Genomic DNA, 19,398 nt, shown 5'->3' on the forward strand with positions numbered 1-19,398 from the left:
AAAGGGTAATAAAATTATATATATGAACCCTCAGACCTGGCTGTAAGAAAATAAGATTCCGAAGATTTTGTGCCCATGTCTCTGTACCTGCTGGTGGACAGGCTCAGTACAGTTTGGGCTGTAAATTTTCAGTCTCCGATTCTGACATATGCCAATAAATCTGACTCCTGGAAATCTCGCTGTCTGTCAAAGATAAGTATGCTACTCCAAATGGATTCACTAATCGTTGCCTGAGGCTGGATACTGGCTTCCTTCCAGCTAAATCTTTTCTCTGTTTGAAATACACACATGAGACAAAGAGGAATACCTGAAAAGATCAGTCTTGACAAAGCAGAAATTGCATGAACACTTACAGATCCTTTTCCCTGCCTTGTATCTGCAGTTGTTTTCATTCTTCTTGCTTTCATCCTTGCTGGGTGTTTTTTTCCCCTTATCAACACATGTTTTTATTGCAAAGAAGACAGACTTCCCTGAATAGGCATTGATATATAACGTGATGTCAACCCATGGTTTCACGGAATCAGACTTGTTATTTACAGGATATCAGATATCCTTTCAATTTCAAATTCATACAATTTTCAGTACATTTCATTCTCTGCTTCAATCCTTTTGATGGCTTACGGGATCTTCCAAGTTGCTGACTGGCTACGTAACAAGTGGCTGCCCCACAGAGGAATTGTAAATGCTCAGTGTTATCTAATTGTTAGAGTGCTGAGAAATGGGATTGCAAAGTCATACCACGAGGCAAGGCTAACTCAAGCCTGTCATCAGACAGTAGTGACCGGGAGATCTCTGCTGCAGGTGCCTTGATTTTTGAGGCATGTCAGGACTAGGCAGTGATGAACACAAGGGTTTTTTTTGTAGTGTTTGGTTTTGTGGTTGTTTTTGTTGTTGGTTGGTTGGGTTAGGTTGGGTTTTGTTTTTTTCTCTCCGTTAAGACAGGATCACAGTGTTTGATAGGGATATTTTGAGTTGTGACACAGCCAAGCTGAACAGCAGGGGTAGGTGGGGGACTGGTCTGGGTCCCTGCCTGTGCCCATGCAGCCCTTCGGGCAGTTTGGGCAGTGTCCCTGGTTGGCTGTTCTCACAACAGGGAGTTCAGGAGGAGGATCTGGAGCAACCATCTGTTAATTCTCTTAAATGAGGGGTTTTCATTAAAATACAAGTACTTCAAGCAGCTCCAAAACTCTCCTACTAGCTCAGACAGCACTTCACAGCCTGAGGTAGACTTACACGAGCAAAGTAATCCCACTGCCTGATAACTGCAGAGCCAGGAATAACATGAGGTATCGTGCTTGTTTTCATTTTTTTGCACTGCTCCATGCCATCGCTCTAAATTTCCTGTGCAAGGCACAAGAGAGTGCAGGTGTTTTAGGAGAAAAACATCACAGTGGGCAGTAACAGGATCTGCCAAAGCAGACAGCAAGCTGAAGTCCCTAGAGTTCTCCACAAAAAGCAGTTCCTGGTCTTTCTTGATTTCAGGTTTAAAATTCTGCTAATAGAATATGGTCTGCTCATTTGTTCATTATTCTTTCCATGACTCTAGCCTTTTATAGTTTAAAGGCCTGCTGCTCTGAAGGGGTTTCTGATTTTTTTATTTATTTTTTTTTAAGATTGCAATTGCCAAGGTAGTGATTGACAGAATTCAGGCTTCTGATGTGCAGGGTTATAGATTCAGTTCACGAAGTGTGCTTCAGCTGCTGACTGTACAGCGAGGAGATAACTTTGTAAGTATTTGAAGGCTGCAAGTGTTGATGAGGAGGAGAGAACACAAGTGGGTGGTCTGAAAAAGGTAACTAGGAGACCTATTATTATGATTAATAAAGTTTTTTTGGCTAAATTTCAGGAATCATTTCCCAGCAGTGAGTTTACAGTGACCTCCCAGTCATCTGGAGCTTATGCTGTTGTAATAAATGCATAGACCTCTAACAATTTTATGGCTGTCGCTGTGCTGTACATCAAAGCCACTTGCACTCACCAAGTAATAAGGTTGTTAAAACTTAACATCCTCATACAGTTGAACAAATGGCAGTCTCTGGTAATTCTTAACAGTGGTGAGCTTCGCATGCACAATTACACACCTCTGATTACAGCCCCAGAAAAGCAGTAGTACCAACATGCACACACCTGGTTTTCCATTTTGGCATTTGCTGTTCACTGTTCATTTGTAGCTGTGCTCCATACCTTAGCTTATCATTCAGCAGCCTTTTGCAATTACGTAATACATTTTCTTTCTGTAAAGTTTTCTGTTTTCTATCCAAAGTATTATTTTTTTTTTAACCTCCTGGAGATGAAAACATTTTCAAGAATTTGTGACCGCCCTGCTGGATGAAAGCTAACTTATCAAACCTTCCCTCCAGCAATCAGCCTCACAGTAGTGTTGTCCTGACAAATGTTGCTCTAGTAGGGAATCACATATTAGGGCTGCGGAGCTTGGTACATAGCACTATTCCTTCATTGTGTAGAATGAGTTCCCCACTAGGATAGTTTGCTGCAAGAAACTCAACAATGATTATTTAAATAAATGAAATTGTACCAGGCAGGAAGGAGTTGGCCAAGCTATGCCTCTCAGGCTGTGCTCCAGATTCCTCTGCTAAGGAAATAAGTTGTATTAATGATTTCTAAAACTATATTTTTTAAAGTTAAAATAAAAAAGTAAACGCCTTGACGGATGCTTGTTGCAAATGTAATGTCTAGATGCCGACAACACAACAGCCCCATTTGTGGGGCCGCCCACTGGAAGGGTTTCATGGCAAGGAAATGTTGCAGAGAAGCTAGATGGAGGGCTTGGGAAATCTTTCCGAGTAACACCACGCAGAGACACAGTGGCTTCTCGAAACATTTGCTTTCTGTTAGTGAAGGCTGTTGTGGGCTGCATGTATTTTTTTATTATTATTTTTAACTTCCATGAAACAAGAGTTATATATACTGTCTTCCCTTCTGCTTTCTGGTTGTTTCTCACAGACAAAACAAAATGGTTGGCGTTAGGTAGAGCAAAGCTAATGGGCTGGTGTAGCAGTGCTCCCTTCCACTGGGCATCTCGGTAAAACAAATCACGCCTGACATCAGGTCGGTGGTGGCCCATTTGTGGGATCAGCCCAAGCTTGTTCCTGTTGCTGGCTCTCCTGACCTGCTTGCCGACTAGCTGCAAAGTCCTGCACTGGAGAGAGACATCACACGCTTAACGAAACCAGGCTTTGGAGAGGAAAGTGCTCCAACCTGTGAACTTCAGTGCCTGGCTAGCACTGGGGACGCAGCACTGACGTGTCCCAAGCTCATCCACTCTGGCTGCCGTGCTGATAGGCAGCTACTACAGGAACCAGCTTAAATTGGCAGGAACTGCTTTCTGTGCATCTATCTTCCCATGAGGCTGTTGCTATTTTTTTCACGTTCCCTTGTTTTCTCAGGAAGTAGAATGTGAACCACACCTTGGTGAGTGGTGCTGTGCCCCTGAGGTGTTGCAGTGCCCTCCAGGAGCAGGGTGGCCATGGGGCTCTGCCAAGCTGCTGTGGCCAAGGGGTCCAATCAGGAAGGGAAAGGCTCCCAGTCTATAAATAATTCATAGTTTAGGTGTGTTCACAAAGAAGTGTTCCTAAGACTAAGCAAAGAGTCAGTCCCGCGTGCAGTCATTCCCCCAATCCGCACTGCCTTCCATGCTCGTTTCCACCACTGCCCCCAGCAGGCTGAGCTCTGCACCGACCCCGTGAACCTCTCCGAATACTCCTTGGAGCAAAGCGAGTGGGGTGTTTATTGATTGCCAACAGTATTGCCTGCCAAATTACCCTTTGGAGATATGTTTGTCTAAATTAATAGATTGGCTTGTTCCTGTGCAAGATTATGTTTTTCTGGTAGAGGATATTTACCGCTGGCTGATGAGGAGGGGTATGGTTTTGTGGTGTTTTTTGTTTTTTTTCCCCACTCCCTTCCCGAGAGCATTAGCAACTTAAAACTGTGCGCACTCACAGCACCAAGTGTCACAGCACTGAGCAACCTGCCAGCACGGTGCTGTGCCTCAGGAAATCCTCCTGCAGGGGTTTTTGCCCTCCTCATGCTGTTCCTCTGTAACAGGTTTTTATTTGCCCTACACATGTCACTACAGGCGAGGCCAAGAGATTTGGGTGATGATAGGGAGCTGGTTAGAATGTTCCTTGCTTTACAGAGGCTGTGGGGAAAGGAGAGCTTTTCTCTTCTTCTCCCAGGTGCCAAGACCAACTGTTTTCATCTTTCAAGGCTTTCTTCAGGTTTGTTTGCCTGAGGAAAAGGATGAAAACTTCCTCTACAAAACAGAAAGGAAATCCCTTGTTCCTCTGTAACATGTGGCTGTCCCAAAGCAGGGATACCATGACAACTACAGAGCATTGTGAAACAAGTTGAGATGAAGAAACCAAAAGCAATTCATGCTTTACTCTGCCCTCCTGGTGTTTCCTCTGTTTGTAAAAAAACAGTAATGTAATGCCCTGGGTCTTTTCTGTCAGACATGATATAAATGCAGAGCAGCTCCGCTGGTGTTGATGCAGTCCAGGATTCATCCCACCCATATTTCATTGTGAATTTGTCTGTCTTTTGTCTGATATAAAGAGTTTCCCAGAGGCAGACCAGGGAGCAGCATGCGTTGTGAGAACAGGGGCAGGGAGAGGTTTGGGCTCTCACGCTGTGCCACACAGCTCTTAGGGCAGGGCCATGGGAATCTGTGCAAAACTGCATATCAGAAAACGTGAAAAGGAAAGCAGTCATCCCCAGTTCCTTCTCTTTCAGAAGCAGCAGGTCCCTATGGTTGAACAAGATTGTTCCTGACTATGCTGTGACTCTTTTATTTGCTATTCCTGCACGTCTACTATTGGTACTATTTGCTGCAGGGTAATGGCTTCGTTTCCAGTTCTAATTGTATCTAGGAAGATTGCCTAGAAATTCATTGAGCTTCCAAGTCTCACCTGTGTTACCGGAGAGGAGTGAGGTTTGGGGCATTTTTTGCTTTGTTTTTATATTAGCACTGTTATTCCACAAAGCACTCCCCAAATGGCAGAAAATTCCTAGTGGGACAAGTGGGATTTCACTGCTGCAAGGCTGTGCTGAGGGGTTATTCACTGCATGATTGGCTCTGCTGCAATCCTCTTCCGTAAAGCCCTCTGCCCCCGTGCCGACGCCAAGGGGCAGTGCAGGAGAGCCTGAACCCGCAGCCACCCCACCTGACACACACTCCCTACTCCCCAGCCACCCATTTTTCACCATTTTGCTGTCTACACATTTTCAAGCAGTCCCAGCATGCGTTTGTTGGGTTTGGACAGTGCCTTGCACTGAGAAATTTGAGGTATGGTGCAGGGCTTGCTGTATGCAGCCAGCAGGACCCAGAGCCTGGCCCGGCCCTTTGCAGCACCCACAGACTGCAGCAGCTCAGGGGGTGCACAGGGCAGAGATTTTTCCATTTACTTCTTGCAGTTTAGTCTGACACATGGTATCACTGTGAAAGATGACTGCAGCTTTTTGCACTTTCTCCCTTTCCTCAGCTCCTTCAATGCCGGTGTCGATATTTCAGTGTCGCTGAGTCATTCTGGTCTGTTGTACAAAGCAAAAAGCCTGGGAGGTGTGCAGCCCTGCTGCACCCGGGATGGCAGCCTGGGGACTGAGCCGTTGCTGCTCCCGGGAGCCGTGGCCCAAGCCTCAGAGCTCAGAAGCTCCTACAATGTTGGTTTTTCTCAGCCTCTTATATCATTGAGACCAAACCATAGCACTTTCCTCCAGATCCAAATATAACTTGGGTTCACAAGTACTCAGATCAAGAATTTGCTTTGCAGCTACCTCAGACTCTGGGAGGTCTTCCTCTCCTTTGCATGCTTCTGCTCTGTGACATAGCCAACCACAAACTCAGCTAAAATAAAGTTGATGGTCCCATTACCATCAGAAACAACCAAGGCAGGGAAGCTGCATGGTGTTAGTGCATTGCTTCTGAGAATTTTTAGCAGTTGCCCATCTATTGATTATGTGCTCTCTGATCTGCAGTACAGCAAGTGAGGAGACTGTAAGAGACACTAAAAATTGAGGTTTTTTCCCCCATGTGCGGTACCAGAGGTAGACTCAGGTCACAAAGCCTAGGATGGAGATTTTTGGCTGTGGGGTGCTGCACATTTCTGGATGGCAGGGAGAGCAGGTGGCCGAAACTGTTTGGGCTTAAATGGCTCCCAGTTTTTGCTGGGAACGTCTGCACGGCAGGGTGTGGGATGGAAGCTGTTTTAGACAGACTGCCGTACCTTGCAGAGCTAAATAACCACTGCAAAGTGCAGAACAAATTGTTTTCAGTATTTTAATTGGCTCATTCAAACACAGCGTGAGGATTTCTGTACAGCATTATGCTGTATAGCTTTCACGCAGCAAAGCTGGCACATGGTAGATGAATCTCAGAGTGACTGTACCGCAGTAGTAGTACAACATCAGCATCTAAAAATGCTTCCTTCCTTACAAAAACTGTGATAAATGAGGCTGCTTTTTTCTTTACTTTCTACAGTGGACTTTTCTGTGAAACTCCTCCACCGATGGTTCTGCTCCAGACGAGCCCCTGCGATAACTACGAGTGCCAGAACGGCGCCCAGTGCATCGTGGCACACCAGGAGCCCGTCTGCCGCTGCCTCGCCGGCTTTGCTGGACAGAAGTGCGAGAAGCTCATCACAGTCAACTTCGTAGGGAAGGATTCCTACGTGGAGCTGCCGTCAGCCAAAATTCGCCCTCAGGCAAACATTTCCCTCCAGGTATGTCATGCAGAACATCCATTGCCAACCTGTACTTTTCTAAACAATACTACCTCTACATCTACACATACATATGTATTTTCATCCTGAAGGAACAGGGCCTGTCAGCCAAGATGCTGACAGAGAGTCAACTTTAGAGCCAGTTGGCTCCTCTAAAAGTATTGAAACATTTAGGAGCAGCTAAGGTACCGCTGTGCCTTTGTGGACATACATCCTGCCTCCAGCATCTCACCACTCTTTTTTTCCCAGGACTGGCAGTATAACTAGAGATGATTCAGCAAACTTCCCTGTCTTCTTACTGATTTACAGCACTGTTTTTCATCCTGTGGAAAGTAAGCAAGTTGCATCTAAAAAAAAAAAAGTCACTTTTATTTTTTTCTTTTGTATTATAGCAGTATTTGAGAGCTGGATACTGAAAGTGGAGTCCTTGTTTTTTGATTGTCTTCAAGATATTTTTTTTCTTGATGTATATGAAAGCCAGAGGGAGGAGGGCAACTCTATTTTCTCCTGACTCTCTAAATGTCAGCATAACTTGCTAATTAACTTGACTTGAGTGGATAACTCATGGTTAAACCAGATGTGGGTCCTTCTTTCCATCTTCATGTTCACAGAAAGTATGTGAACAGATCAGCGCTTGCTGAAATTCATTTGCTTGTAATTGTGGCATGCTTCTTCCACTGCCAGAGTTGATTTTCAAAAACTCCAGTTTATTGAGAAATATATTCATGAGTCGCCAAAAATATATTCACAGTATATTTACAGGAACCAAATATATTGCAGCTTTCTCCTCCTGAAGACTAGTTCTCACTTGAAACAAGAGAGCCATGTTAGCACAAAGCTAACGTGTTTCTGTATGAACCTACTCAATGTCACCGAGACCTTTTTGTGTCTCATGGCTCTTGCTCTCATTGTTGCTCATATATATGATTTATTAATTCATATTTCAATTTCATATATGATTTTTGCATGATTTTTAATATAAATGTATTGCTTCCATTTTAATCGTTCTCAAGCAACCTTACTTGGTTATTAATGTTTCACAGGTAGCAACAGACAAGGACAATGGCATCTTGTTGTACAAAGGAGACAATGATCCTTTGGCTCTGGAGTTATACCAAGGACACGTGAGGCTCATCTATGACACACTGAATTCTCCACCTACCACAGTATATAGGTAAATATCTAAGCTTTACAAGACAGTTTATTTCAAAAAAAGATGGAGAGGTAGGATTTTCCTAAGAAATTAGCATGGAAGAAGAAACTTTTATTTCACATCACTGCATCTTTTATGTATGCAATTAGGTAAGAAAATCAGAATAAAGTCTTAGTTGGAGGCTGCATGATTAAAAGTTGTCATTTACAGGTAATGCCAATGATACTTTGTCCTATGGTGGTTGCAGAAAAAATGTTGTGCTTTCTCATTTACTGTAGAGATTTAAGTGAATGTTGTCCTTGAAATAGTTCCAAGCAATCAGTTTCTTTGATGTTGATATTGAGCATTAACTTACGGTACTGGGACAGAACAGTGACTGTACAAGTGCAGGATTAGACCGTTTCCAAAATAGGAGGAGAAGGGTTGAATTCCTCTATAGGGTGAATGTTTTTCGAACATCTTGTACATATATCAGTAGTAACTACACAAACCATGAGAAAACACAAATTACATAGATAGATTGTAGGGCAATTTGACCTTCAGACACCTGACTTTTGGGGATACCAAACCCATTTTTTTTTATTAGTCACAAGAAAGAAAAGCAATGGAAAATGTAGAAGTGAAGTCCATGCATAAGGGAATTTACTTGGGAAAGAGAGGCATGCTGCTCATGTCTTCCACTGCCTTTCAGCCACCCTCTCCCCTGGGAGAGGAATTCTCTGATTATTTTTAAGCTGTGATGCTCCAGTTTGTTCTTTGTAAGCATGCAGTTGTGTCCACATGGAGCCCTTCTGGGTTCAGTGCAGTTTCATTGCGTTGTATATGCAGAAGAGGTGGATTTCCAGTCCACCTCACTCTTTTAGGAAGAGCCTTCCCTTTAAGTACAAGGATGCCACTAACTATCACTAACCATGATGTGCCCTGTACTTGTGCTGGAGAGTTCTCTCAGCACTTGGTAAAACCACAGTCTTCCAAAAGTGTGGTAGTTCTGCAGAGTTTTCTTTAAGGGGAACAATGATATATTTAAGAAAATGAGAAAATTATTTCTGTATAAAGGCAAATTGGATAATATCAATGCAGAGATGTCCCCAGAAAGAAAAATAGCTTGTCCACTGTAGGAGTGAAGAAAGTGGTTTGTTAGTGACTTTGACCAGCTGGGTAGGTGTGAAAAATTCCCCTGTGTGTGGCTGCTAATCCTAATTGATTTCATGTTAGAGCAAAGCTGAAGTTGTTAAACATTTTTACACCGCTAATTATAACATTGGGAAGCTTATTATGTGTAGGCAGCACACGAGGTGACAGATCGGCGTGGATGCTTGCTTTCTGTTGTCGAGGGCAGAGTGGTGTGGTGATGAGCTGTTGCCATGATCAACAACACTTTATAGATCTGCTGCCTTCTGGTGAAGCTGCCAGAGATGGCAAGCAGCAGTGTCCTCATTATTCCTGCGCCCTTCATATTGATCAAGGAGGAGGTCTCCATTCAGACTGACACCTCATTAACATAAGATTAATGGTCTGTTCACTATATTTTGTACTGTGTGACCTGTTGAGATGGGAAAGTAGCTGCTTAATACGATGCCCTTTCTGAAATGTCACTCTAATCTTTTATTAGTTTAAGGAGCGGAGCAAAATGGGATTAGCGTGGAGCTTGATGGGAAAAGATTAGGTTGATTGAGAAAAACTACAGCTAAAGAATGTCAAAAAGGGCCTCTAAATAGATTAAGAGACTTGTTTTCCTTAAGGGCTGAGTAAGGGGGAGGAAACCTGCTTCTCCCCTTACAACCATAGGATTTAAGGGTAGGAGGCATGAGTGGGTCTGGTCTGACCTCCCTGTATATCCTGTTTGACTTTCAGCTAAGGCTGTGATTGGCTAACATATGACTTCCAGCTAGGCCCCAAGTTTTCACAGGAAAACACCAAATAACGGAAAATCCCCTATTTCCTTTAGTAGCTTGGACAATGGTCAATCATTTCCATTATTCAGGCATTGGCCATCATTCCTAAGTTGAGTTTTGCTAGTACCTTCTGGATGTTTTAGAGACTAAAACATCTGGTACTGGCTCCCATGAGTTTATCTGTACTTTCAATTGCATTGTACCCGACGTTGCATTGTATTGAAAAGAGTAGTTGATTCAGTGTGGTGTAATTTATCTAAACCTTTAGAATTGGGTGACTTCTGTGCAACTTATACTATTTTTCATTTTTCATTAAAAATAAGGTTACTAGGAGAACCCGAAACATTCAAATGATAGTGCCACCATTGGAAAAACTGTTCACCATCTCAATTACTTCCTCCTTGCTCTCTTGTTTGGATGCCTTATTTAAATGTCATCCTTAGCAAAAGTGGACTGATTGACTTGGAGGGGCTCTGCTATAAGACAGATTCATTTTCACAGGCAGTATCAGGAGCTGCTGTCCTCCAAAGCGTTCCACTTCTCAGAATAGATGAGCAATGCTTTGGCTCTTGCTTTGGCTCAGAAGCGTGTGCCAAAAGAGGAGGAGGCCCTAAAATACTGCCTGGTGGGTACTGCACCAGTTACAGCTGCAGGAAATCTATAACTGACCGTGTCCTGTGCTGTAACTGAGATGTTTTACTGACTATTTCAGGTACTCCCCTGATGGGATGTGGAAAGTCCCTGGCAAGCCACATTATCTGTAATTCTTCATCAGGGTCTCCACAACGGGTTTTATTAATAGTGTTTAAGAACAGTAAAATTAGCAAAGTACTTGGCTAATATATGTAATGTCCTGTAGGGATAAGATAAAAGCCTGTTACCAGACAAGTTTTGAAGCTAGCAGAAAGTATGGCATACGTGGTGGTAGTTTTCAGTAGTATTAGGCAAAGAGTGCTGGAAGAACGAGGTATGCAACATGTTATGTTGTAAAACTCTTCCCCCGGGCCCTTAGGATTTAGCCAGGGTGAAGGTTTGTACCAGACAAATTGCGTGTGCACTCTGGAGTTACCAGTTGTAGCATATTCTGCGGATGGCCTTGCCTTGCAAACTTACTGTCACAAATTGTTTGAGGACAGGGATGTGACATAATATTGGATTGCAGGCATGCCGGGATACAGCAGATCATTTTATCTGCTCTGCGAGGGCAAGTTGTCTCTGGCTTTTGAAGCAGACCTGTTCCTGTATCTCAGTAGCAATTTTGAACAGATCTAAGTAGATCTAAGGACAAAGTTAGTCTGGAAAAGCCCAAGATCAATTTGTTCATTCAGCTTTACTTCATATATTCATTCCCATGCTATGTTTGCATGGAAAGGTTCAAGTTGATGTTGGACTTTTAGTGTAGAAGTATAAAGAACAGAGTACTTCATTTGGAAGAGACCTTCAAAGGTCATCTAGTGCAGCTGTCTGACCTCTTCAGGGCCAACCAGAAGTTAAACATATTCACGAGAGCCTTGTCCAAATGCCTCCTGAACACTGACAGGCACGGGGCATCAACCACCTCTCTAGGAAGCCTGTCCCAGTGTTTGACCACCTTCATGGTAAGGATATTTTTCCTAATAATCTAGTCTGAACCTGCCCTGGCACAGCTTTGTGCCATTCCTGGGCATCCTGTCATCAGCAGTCATTCTTTCATTCTAGTCAAAAGAAGGGTCAGCAAAAGTCCAATGGAAAGGATTACATGAAGTACGTTTTCATTTATCATCAAATTAGAAAGGAATACAAGTTAATTCACAACTATGAAGTGATTAAAATTGTCCTTTTGAAAGAAGACCTGACTGGTTTGTTACAGGAAATCTTCACTTGTAAGCTGCATGATAAAGGCTTCCTGAAGCTCATAACAACTATGCTATAGAAGATATATTTTTAAAGTAAGATTCCCACTTGGTTCTTTTATTCAATTTAATTATGCTATATATGTACAAATGAGAACAGGAACCTGTTCTGAGCGCTTTATCAACCTCCTGGCTTCTACACTGGTGAAAGTTACTCTTCCATACTGTGACAGTGCCTAGCATTCAGCCAACAGTTAGTTGCTGAAATAAAGTAAATCTTTTACACAGATACCCTACCTTAACTTAGAGATACCAACTGATGAGGAGTTCACTGCTTTTATTTACGACCATGCTCCAATTGTTAAAAGCTTGAATTAACACAAAAAAAAAGAAAAATAATAATAATAATAATTTAGGTCTCAGTCATTGGAATTAGTATCTTTTTAACTGTTTTCTATCAGGAGAGATTCCTACTTTCAGTCTCTTTTCCTACATCTGTTCTTTTTTTTTTTCCTGATAGATTTTATGCTACTACACAGCCATATTGATTTGAATGCTAAATTAATCCTTTGCAGTAGAAATAGAAAATAGAAATCTGACACAAACTACTGGTGTAATTTCCTCCAGAGTTCCTGGATTGTTCTGTTGCGTACAGACTGTCATAAATGGTAAAGGGTGATATGCAGACGTCATTGGTGTAAAATCATATGTTTTCATGCAGGCTTCCTGACAGCAGTGAAAAGGAGGCAGTCAGGAAAATACCAGAATTAATTGTGTTTGTCCTTCTGCAGAGCCTACGCCCAAATTACGTTATAGTTCTCTATAAAAGTATCCTTGTGTAATCCATTTTCAAAAATGCTACGTCATTAAAAATACTTCTTACAGATTGTATCATGCAGTTCTTGCAGTCTGCCTAATTCTTACATAGCATAGATGGATGTTCTTGTGGTTAAAGCACAAAGCCTTAAGTCAGAAGAGCTTAAGGCCTTCCTGTATCTGCCTCATTTGTGATAACTGTGGCATGACAAATTAAATCTGTCTCTTTATGCACAAAAAGTACAGAAATGCACAAATCCATGTCTCCAGGAGATGAGGTTCCTTCTTCCACCAGGCTGTGGAGCAGGACAAGGCTCCTACCCCAGTGGCATTCGACAGCTGCCTGCATTGTTCTCTGTTGCTTGGCCTCTGCCCACAGCATGCCACTCTGAAGAGCTGAATTTAGGTTTTAACTCAAGGATTTTGACTCTCTATTCAGTTTTCATAGACTTCTCCACTCTTTTGGTGCTGAGGTTGACCAGTTACTTCGGTGATCGAAGAACTTCTACATCTGCCAAAGAGTGGAGATGGGATTCTTCTGTAATCACCTCTCCCTAGCTGCAGTCACTTATCTGTAAAGAAGCCTGGGAGGTTTCCTCATTAATACAGTGCCTTCTAGGGAGGAATGTGCTGGAGGAGTGAAAGCATTAATTCTTAGGATCATTATTAGAGCTTGTCAAATCCAGTTTTTACCAAAAGTTTCTTTGCAGATCTCACTGCATGCTGATCCTTTTCTTTCTAAAACCTTCAGATTATACCTTCTGCAGCTTGTGCTGTGCCTTTCCCTCACGGGATTCCTTTTTGATACTTCTGGATGGTCTCTAAATAGACTGTTTTTCACAGATTTCTGTGAGACATCACTGAGCTCTTAATAATTCTAGGTATTTGCAATTCATTTTATTCTTTCTATCCCACGCCTTATTTTACTCAGGTAATCCTTAGGGATTTTTCATCAAATATAATGAGCAAAACCAGCATTAATTTCTGACCTGCACAGCAAATGTTGTAAAATTTGAATGTACATATACATCTTGTATGAGACAAGGCAAAGGACAGATGAATTATTTTTTGCCTTTATAAAGGGCTCTGGTGTATTTGAAGAGGACAAAAAAAGACAAGTGTTTTTCCTAGTGGATTTCTGTAGTTTTCCACAGATTTTTTTTTTGTAGTAGGACAATGAAAATGTAAGGCCATGACCTTTAAATATCATCCAACTTTTGTCATTTGGTTCAGAATCAAATATTTGCTTTCATGAAATTCAGAAACTTTCTTCTGCAGACATGAAGCTCAGAAAGAGTAAAGTTTTGTCCTTCAGGCTGCCTGATGACTTAGCAGACAAAATCTCTTTAAGCTGAATTATTTTTTTTCCTTGTAAGTCTCTTTAGTATCTCTTGCAAGAATGATAGCATTTCTCTTCTCTCTCTCCTCCTGTCTCCCTCGAGATCATTCTCTTCAGTGTAGTACCTGATTACCCAGAAACAGTGTGCTGTGGACCCACAGCTTCATTTCTAACTGTATACATATGGGCAGGGGGATGCTTTATGAGAAGGTGGCAAAACCTTTCACAAAGCAAGTCAGTGTTAGCATGTCCACGTACCAGATATGGGAAATTAGGAATAGGTTGCCTAAAACCACTTGCCCTGTGCTGGCGACAAATGGAAGCTGCACCAAAACCCAGGCCGCCTTCGGCAGGGCCCCGAGCTTGGGCCTGTTGGTCTGAGTCACACCCATAGGCCGGGCCGCACCGGGGCTGCTGATCTGCCAGAGCCGTGCCTGAGGCAGAGCCACGGGTGTTTTTGTCTTCCCCTCAGCACTCACTGTTGAACTCTGGAGAACTTAAGCCACAGTTTCTGAAGGCAATGAACACACAGGCCTTCATGCCATTATATCTAATAATTTTAGTTCACTCATATTACAACTAATTGAAGTCAAAGCAGAGATGTTAGTTGTATCCTTGTGATTAGGAATATGCTCATCTACACCAGTGCTGTCTACTTTATCAAAGTTTTTTAAAAATTCTGCTGCAGGCCCAAATCTACTTAAAACAGCTGTCAGGAAGCAGTCCTCCTCCTCCTCCCCAGTCATGTACTTTTTCAGCAGCTCTACTAACTGGCTGGCTGTAATGCATAGATTACATATAAGCAAATTGTCAGTAGTCTGTGTATTTCATTAAGCAATTTGATTTTTTTTTCTAAAAGAGGCGTTCATAAGCTGCTCTGTGTCCAGCTGCTTTAGTCACCATTTACCTGTCCTCTGCACCGCTCCACCTGTATCTCCCAGGAGCTCTCACTCAGCTGAAGGGGACAGGAGGGAAGCAGGAGCTGGCGAGCCATGTTCATCCCCACTGGCTGCTTCACTGATCAGCAGCCTTTTAGGAAGGTCTGTGCAAAACAGGACTGCAGCACACACGTGTACATAAAAGTTTGCCATTATAATGCTGATTTCTTTCAGCAAATAATAATAATAATAATAATAATAATAATAATAATAATGTAATGAAGTCAGGAGGATACCAGTATTAATCCCAGGAAGAAATGAGAGTGACAGGATAAAGATAGTTCAGAACTAAGCAAAAAGTAGGGGGAAAGATCCAAAAGGAATCAAAGTGTTAAAATACCCTCTAGTTAGAGTGTAACTCTACAGCAGACTGGCCTCATACAGCCTCTCTCACCTCACTGTAATGGACACTTCAGAGGATTGGGCCTGAAGATGGAAAGTAAATTCTTCCCGGTTATGACATTTTACTCAGCAGTAGAGAGTTGGTCATTCCAAAGTACTTTCAAGAGCATCAAGAAGGAAGGCGTTTGCTCTTGGAATCATGCTGAGCTCTATGAGGAGCTCAGTGCCTTGGAGGTACTTGGTTTTCATACTGGAAGAGTTCTGGTTTATTTAAAAATGAACAGTGATGCTAAAAGTTGTTCTCTACAGTGATTTGAATGTGTCTAAAAATAACAGCATAGCTTATAACCAAAAGAAAACTGCTGCTGAAAATGTGGAAATCCACATTACAAATGTAGATTTTCCCTGTTAAAGTGAGTAGCTGGGTTGAGTTTAGTCAGTTCTATTCAAGCATTAAAACTGTCCAGCCAAATTAAAGGTAATTGTGAACTAGTTCTTCCACCTCAGTAGATAACTTCATTTAGCCAGTGGTCTGTCTGTAACATATATCTTCTAGTAAGAGCATCAGAGAAACCATGACAGTGGTCTTGGCAACTCCTAAGCCCTTACAAACCAATGCTGATATCAGTCCACCTTCTGAGCAGCCACTTTGTTTTCCGCATGTTGGAAACCTGCTCTTGTGCTGAACTGTTTGCAGTAGTAAGTAGCCAGTAGGAGAAAGGCATGCAAAGGTATTTTAAAAGAGTCATAGAATCAGAGAATATCCCGAGTTGGAAGGGACCCACAAGGATCATCGAGTCCAACTCCTGAGTCCACACAGGACCACCCAAAAATCAGACCGTAGGTCTGAGAGCGTTGTCCAAACGCTTCTTGAGCTCCAACAGGCCCGGGCCGTGACGACTGCCCTGGGGAGCCTGTCCCAGTGCCCGACCACCTCTGGGTGCAGAACCTTTCCCTAACCCCAAGCCTGACCCTCCCCTGTCCCAGCTCCACGCCGTTCCCTCGAGTCCTGTCACTGTCCCCAGAGAGCAGAGCTCAGCGCCTGCCCCTCCGCTCCCCTCGTGAGGGAGCTGCAGGCTGCCATGAGGCCTCCCCTCGGCCTGCTCTGCTCTGGGCCAAACAAACCAAGAGACCTCAGCCGCTCCTCATACGTCTTGCCCTCCAGACCCTTCACTACCTTCTTAGCCCTCCTTTGGACACTCTCTGATAGTTTTAAATTCTTATATTGTGGTGCCCAAAGCTGCCCATAGTACTGGAGCTGAGGCCGCAGCAGTGCAGAGTAGAGCAGGAAGGTGTTTTCTTACTGTACCACGAGCTGTTAGTCCAGTAGTATATTGCCAAAATTGGTTAATATTTATTACTTCAGAGGAAGGCTGAAGAATACCCATAATAGACAATGCTGGAATAAGCCTAGACATAGTAACTTTAGAAATTTCCTATCTGCTAATAGCTGGCTTGTGTCTTGAATTGTGAGGTTTTTGCCTTACAACAAAAATGTAGCAAACCAGTACAAGAAGTTTGGCTTTTTCTGCCTATAAATTTCTTGAAAGCATGATGACTAACACAAAGTATAGATGTGTACCATGTGTGATAGATGTATATAGCCTGTTTACACCAAGTGCCAGGCTCTGGATTCAATAGACACACTCTCTGCTGGAGGACGTGCATGCAGAACTGGCACTGAGGTTGATCATGGAGGTGCAGCAGAGTTCTGTGCACAATGATTTCTGTGCTTCTTCCCAATGTAGAAATGTGGCCCACAGCTCTGCATTTGCCAGCATGCTCCAATGCTGCTAGAAAAGGTAGGTAAGGCAACTGCTATTTTGGTTGTCGGATAGCAATACATTTTGGTTTTGTGGAAGGAGAGGCATACAACTGTAGGTACACTGCCACAGATAAGGTGGTAACAATTTCATTTCCTGAGCACATGTCAAGTTTCTGAATAGACACAGATTTTTTTTACTTGGGGCTTAGCCTCCAATTGCAGGTTTTGTTTTGTTTTTTAAAGAAAAAAAAAAGATTATAATTCAAATTTGAAGCACATTTTTACCTGTATTCTGTATCAGCCCTGTTCCCTGATGTTAAATGACAGGTACTTAGATATTTTCCAGAGCTAAAAAGAGGATAGATGGTGTAAAGTGTCCTTTCTGACAAACTGACTTTGTGAAGACACTTGATGGCTTTCCTCATCAGAAACTGACACTTGATACCCAGCCGAACATAAGAGCTGTTTTCACTAGTGTGTGCTCCTGGCTCTAAGGAGCAACCCCAAGCACCCTGTTTTGTTCCGAGTCCTGGCAGAGCAGCTGGAGCTGTGCTGCAGCACATCCTGGCGTGTGCCACAACCATAAATGTGCAGTGATGGCTCTCGCTGCAGAGGATGTAGCACTCGGTGCTGTGACTGGCCCTGCTGCTGTGCTAGCACCTGCCCTCCTCTGTGCTGTCTGCAGTCTTTTTATTTATTTATTTATTTATTGGAAGGGTATATGGTTTAATGAGTCCCACTAGCATTGCAGAATCTGTATGTGATCATTTTTACACTCTGTATTTACTGGATTTGTTATTTTATATATTGCATGTTACAGTGAATATATCATGAAACAATAGCTCATTGCACTGCAGTACACTGTGTGCCATGATGTGCAAACTTCTGGTGAAGTCAGATGAGAAAGCATCAGTACTGTGACCCCTCATTCAGGAGGGCCTCAGACTTGAAGAGCTCAGGCTATTTTTATTGCTATTACGCTTGCGTTTAACAAATTCTTGGTTAGCAGAATGAAGTATTCAGCTCTGCAGGGACATAGTGATACTGCAGGGGACTGGCACAGGCTTCAGCTCCCCAGCAGAAGGACTGGAGGGATGTGTCAGCCCTTTTGTCCATATCAGGGGCACTGTGAGAATTTACTGCAAACAGTGAGTGTTTACACTGGCCATGAATCTGCCCCTTTTATGAATAATCTACAGAAAGGGGTCAGGATTGTGTTAATTGCATGTTGCAGGGGTATAAAAAAGGTCCTTGCTTTTCCGTTAGAAGGTCTGTAATACAATAACTTTCACAGTTGGCAGGGGTGCTGCAGGAATTGAATTATGACTGGGAATTAGATATGCATAGCCCTGCCAAACGATCATTAAGGGAGATACGGTAATCAGCTGCCAGTGTTTAAGGGCTGTAAACACCAAGAAGAGAAAGATGGCTTATTTGGGTGGTCTACAGAGTAGTAAGAGAAAAGGTATAAAAACCAAGCAAATGAAAATGCAGGTAGCAAGGAAGAAAAATCTTAACATTGAGTGCGCTCAGCCTAGGAGACCTACCACGCAAGTCATGTAAAACAGGACTGAACATAACAAGAGAGTGTATTTTAAGCTGAAAGTGAACTTGAGTACTTTAATACATCTTTTTCACCTCTTATTTCCCTAGTCTTGTGTTTCATTAGCATTTTTCATGCTTTTTTTCCTCAACATGTGGTTTTTATTTGGCTTCTGAAGATGATAGTGCTTGAAGTGATGTGTTATTGTAAAAGTAGCACAAACACTACTCCAGTTATGATTTTGCCTTTGTTGCCATGGAGTTTAAATCTGTTTTAGGCCGAGGACTGATTACAACTGGAACTAAGGGCAGGAGGTAACCATAGCTTGAAAAGGTAAAAAATCATCGCCACTGATACATGAAGAAGTTTTGCAACTCCCAAATCGCTAACATCTCACTGCATTTCCCTGCAGCTCTACCTTGTGTTTCTTGATTTTAGTACCTCTTCTCTAGTGCCTGCTCTTCCTATGTGTTGTATGCTCATTAAGCTCTTTTGGACGGGTATTTCTGGTTATTCCCTTCTACTCTGAATGCTTTCAAAGACTCTGTAAGTTCAGTGTCCCCAGTCACATACCTTCTTTGTGTTTGCTTTGTTATGTGCTTCAAATGAGGCATGTCCCCATTAAGACTGAGGTCAGGAAAATCTGGGACTGTAGCTAATGAATTGATGTCCTCATTTGCATAATTGATGGTTATGCATTTCCGCAGTGACATGGTTTGCTGTGATAGTTAAAGCTATTTTTGTTTTTGACTTCTCTGCCCTGCTGCTTCCTGCTGCCTACACTAAAGGCATATTACATGTCAGTGAAAAAACCTAACCCCAAAGCCCAAATTTTACAAGTTAAAATTGAATGCTTTAATCCTTCAATGCATTTCTGTTCACTAGCTTATTTACAGTGGCTCAGCTCTAAATCTCCCACGTGTGTTAGAGCAAGGGGAGTCAGTGTTTATAACATCTGTGTGTGCTTGAGGCTGGAGTAGAGGGGAAAGAAAATACAAGAGGAAGAAGAGTAAGAGATCAAAAATGAGAGTGGAA

General features: G+C 42.7%; 1 protein-coding gene across 6 annotated transcripts in view; it reads left to right on the forward strand.

The window, feature by feature from the left end:
• The window catches only part of SLIT3 (slit guidance ligand 3), a 513,498-nt gene that overhangs the window by 478,461 nt on the left and 15,639 nt on the right, over positions 1–19,398 (forward strand). For all 6 annotated transcript variants that reach the window (XM_040573726.1, XM_040573730.1, XM_040573725.1 and 3 more), the window contains 2 exons: positions 6,500–6,740; positions 7,784–7,914. In XM_040573726.1, the coding sequence (XP_040429660.1) occupies positions 6,500–6,740; positions 7,784–7,914 (372 nt within the window). The remainder of the gene's footprint in view (positions 1–6,499; positions 6,741–7,783; positions 7,915–19,398) is intronic.

Source organism: Cygnus olor, chromosome 14 (genome assembly GCF_009769625.2).
Source record: "Cygnus olor isolate bCygOlo1 chromosome 14, bCygOlo1.pri.v2, whole genome shotgun sequence".
Classification (NCBI taxonomy): Eukaryota; Metazoa; Chordata; class Aves; order Anseriformes; family Anatidae; genus Cygnus; species Cygnus olor.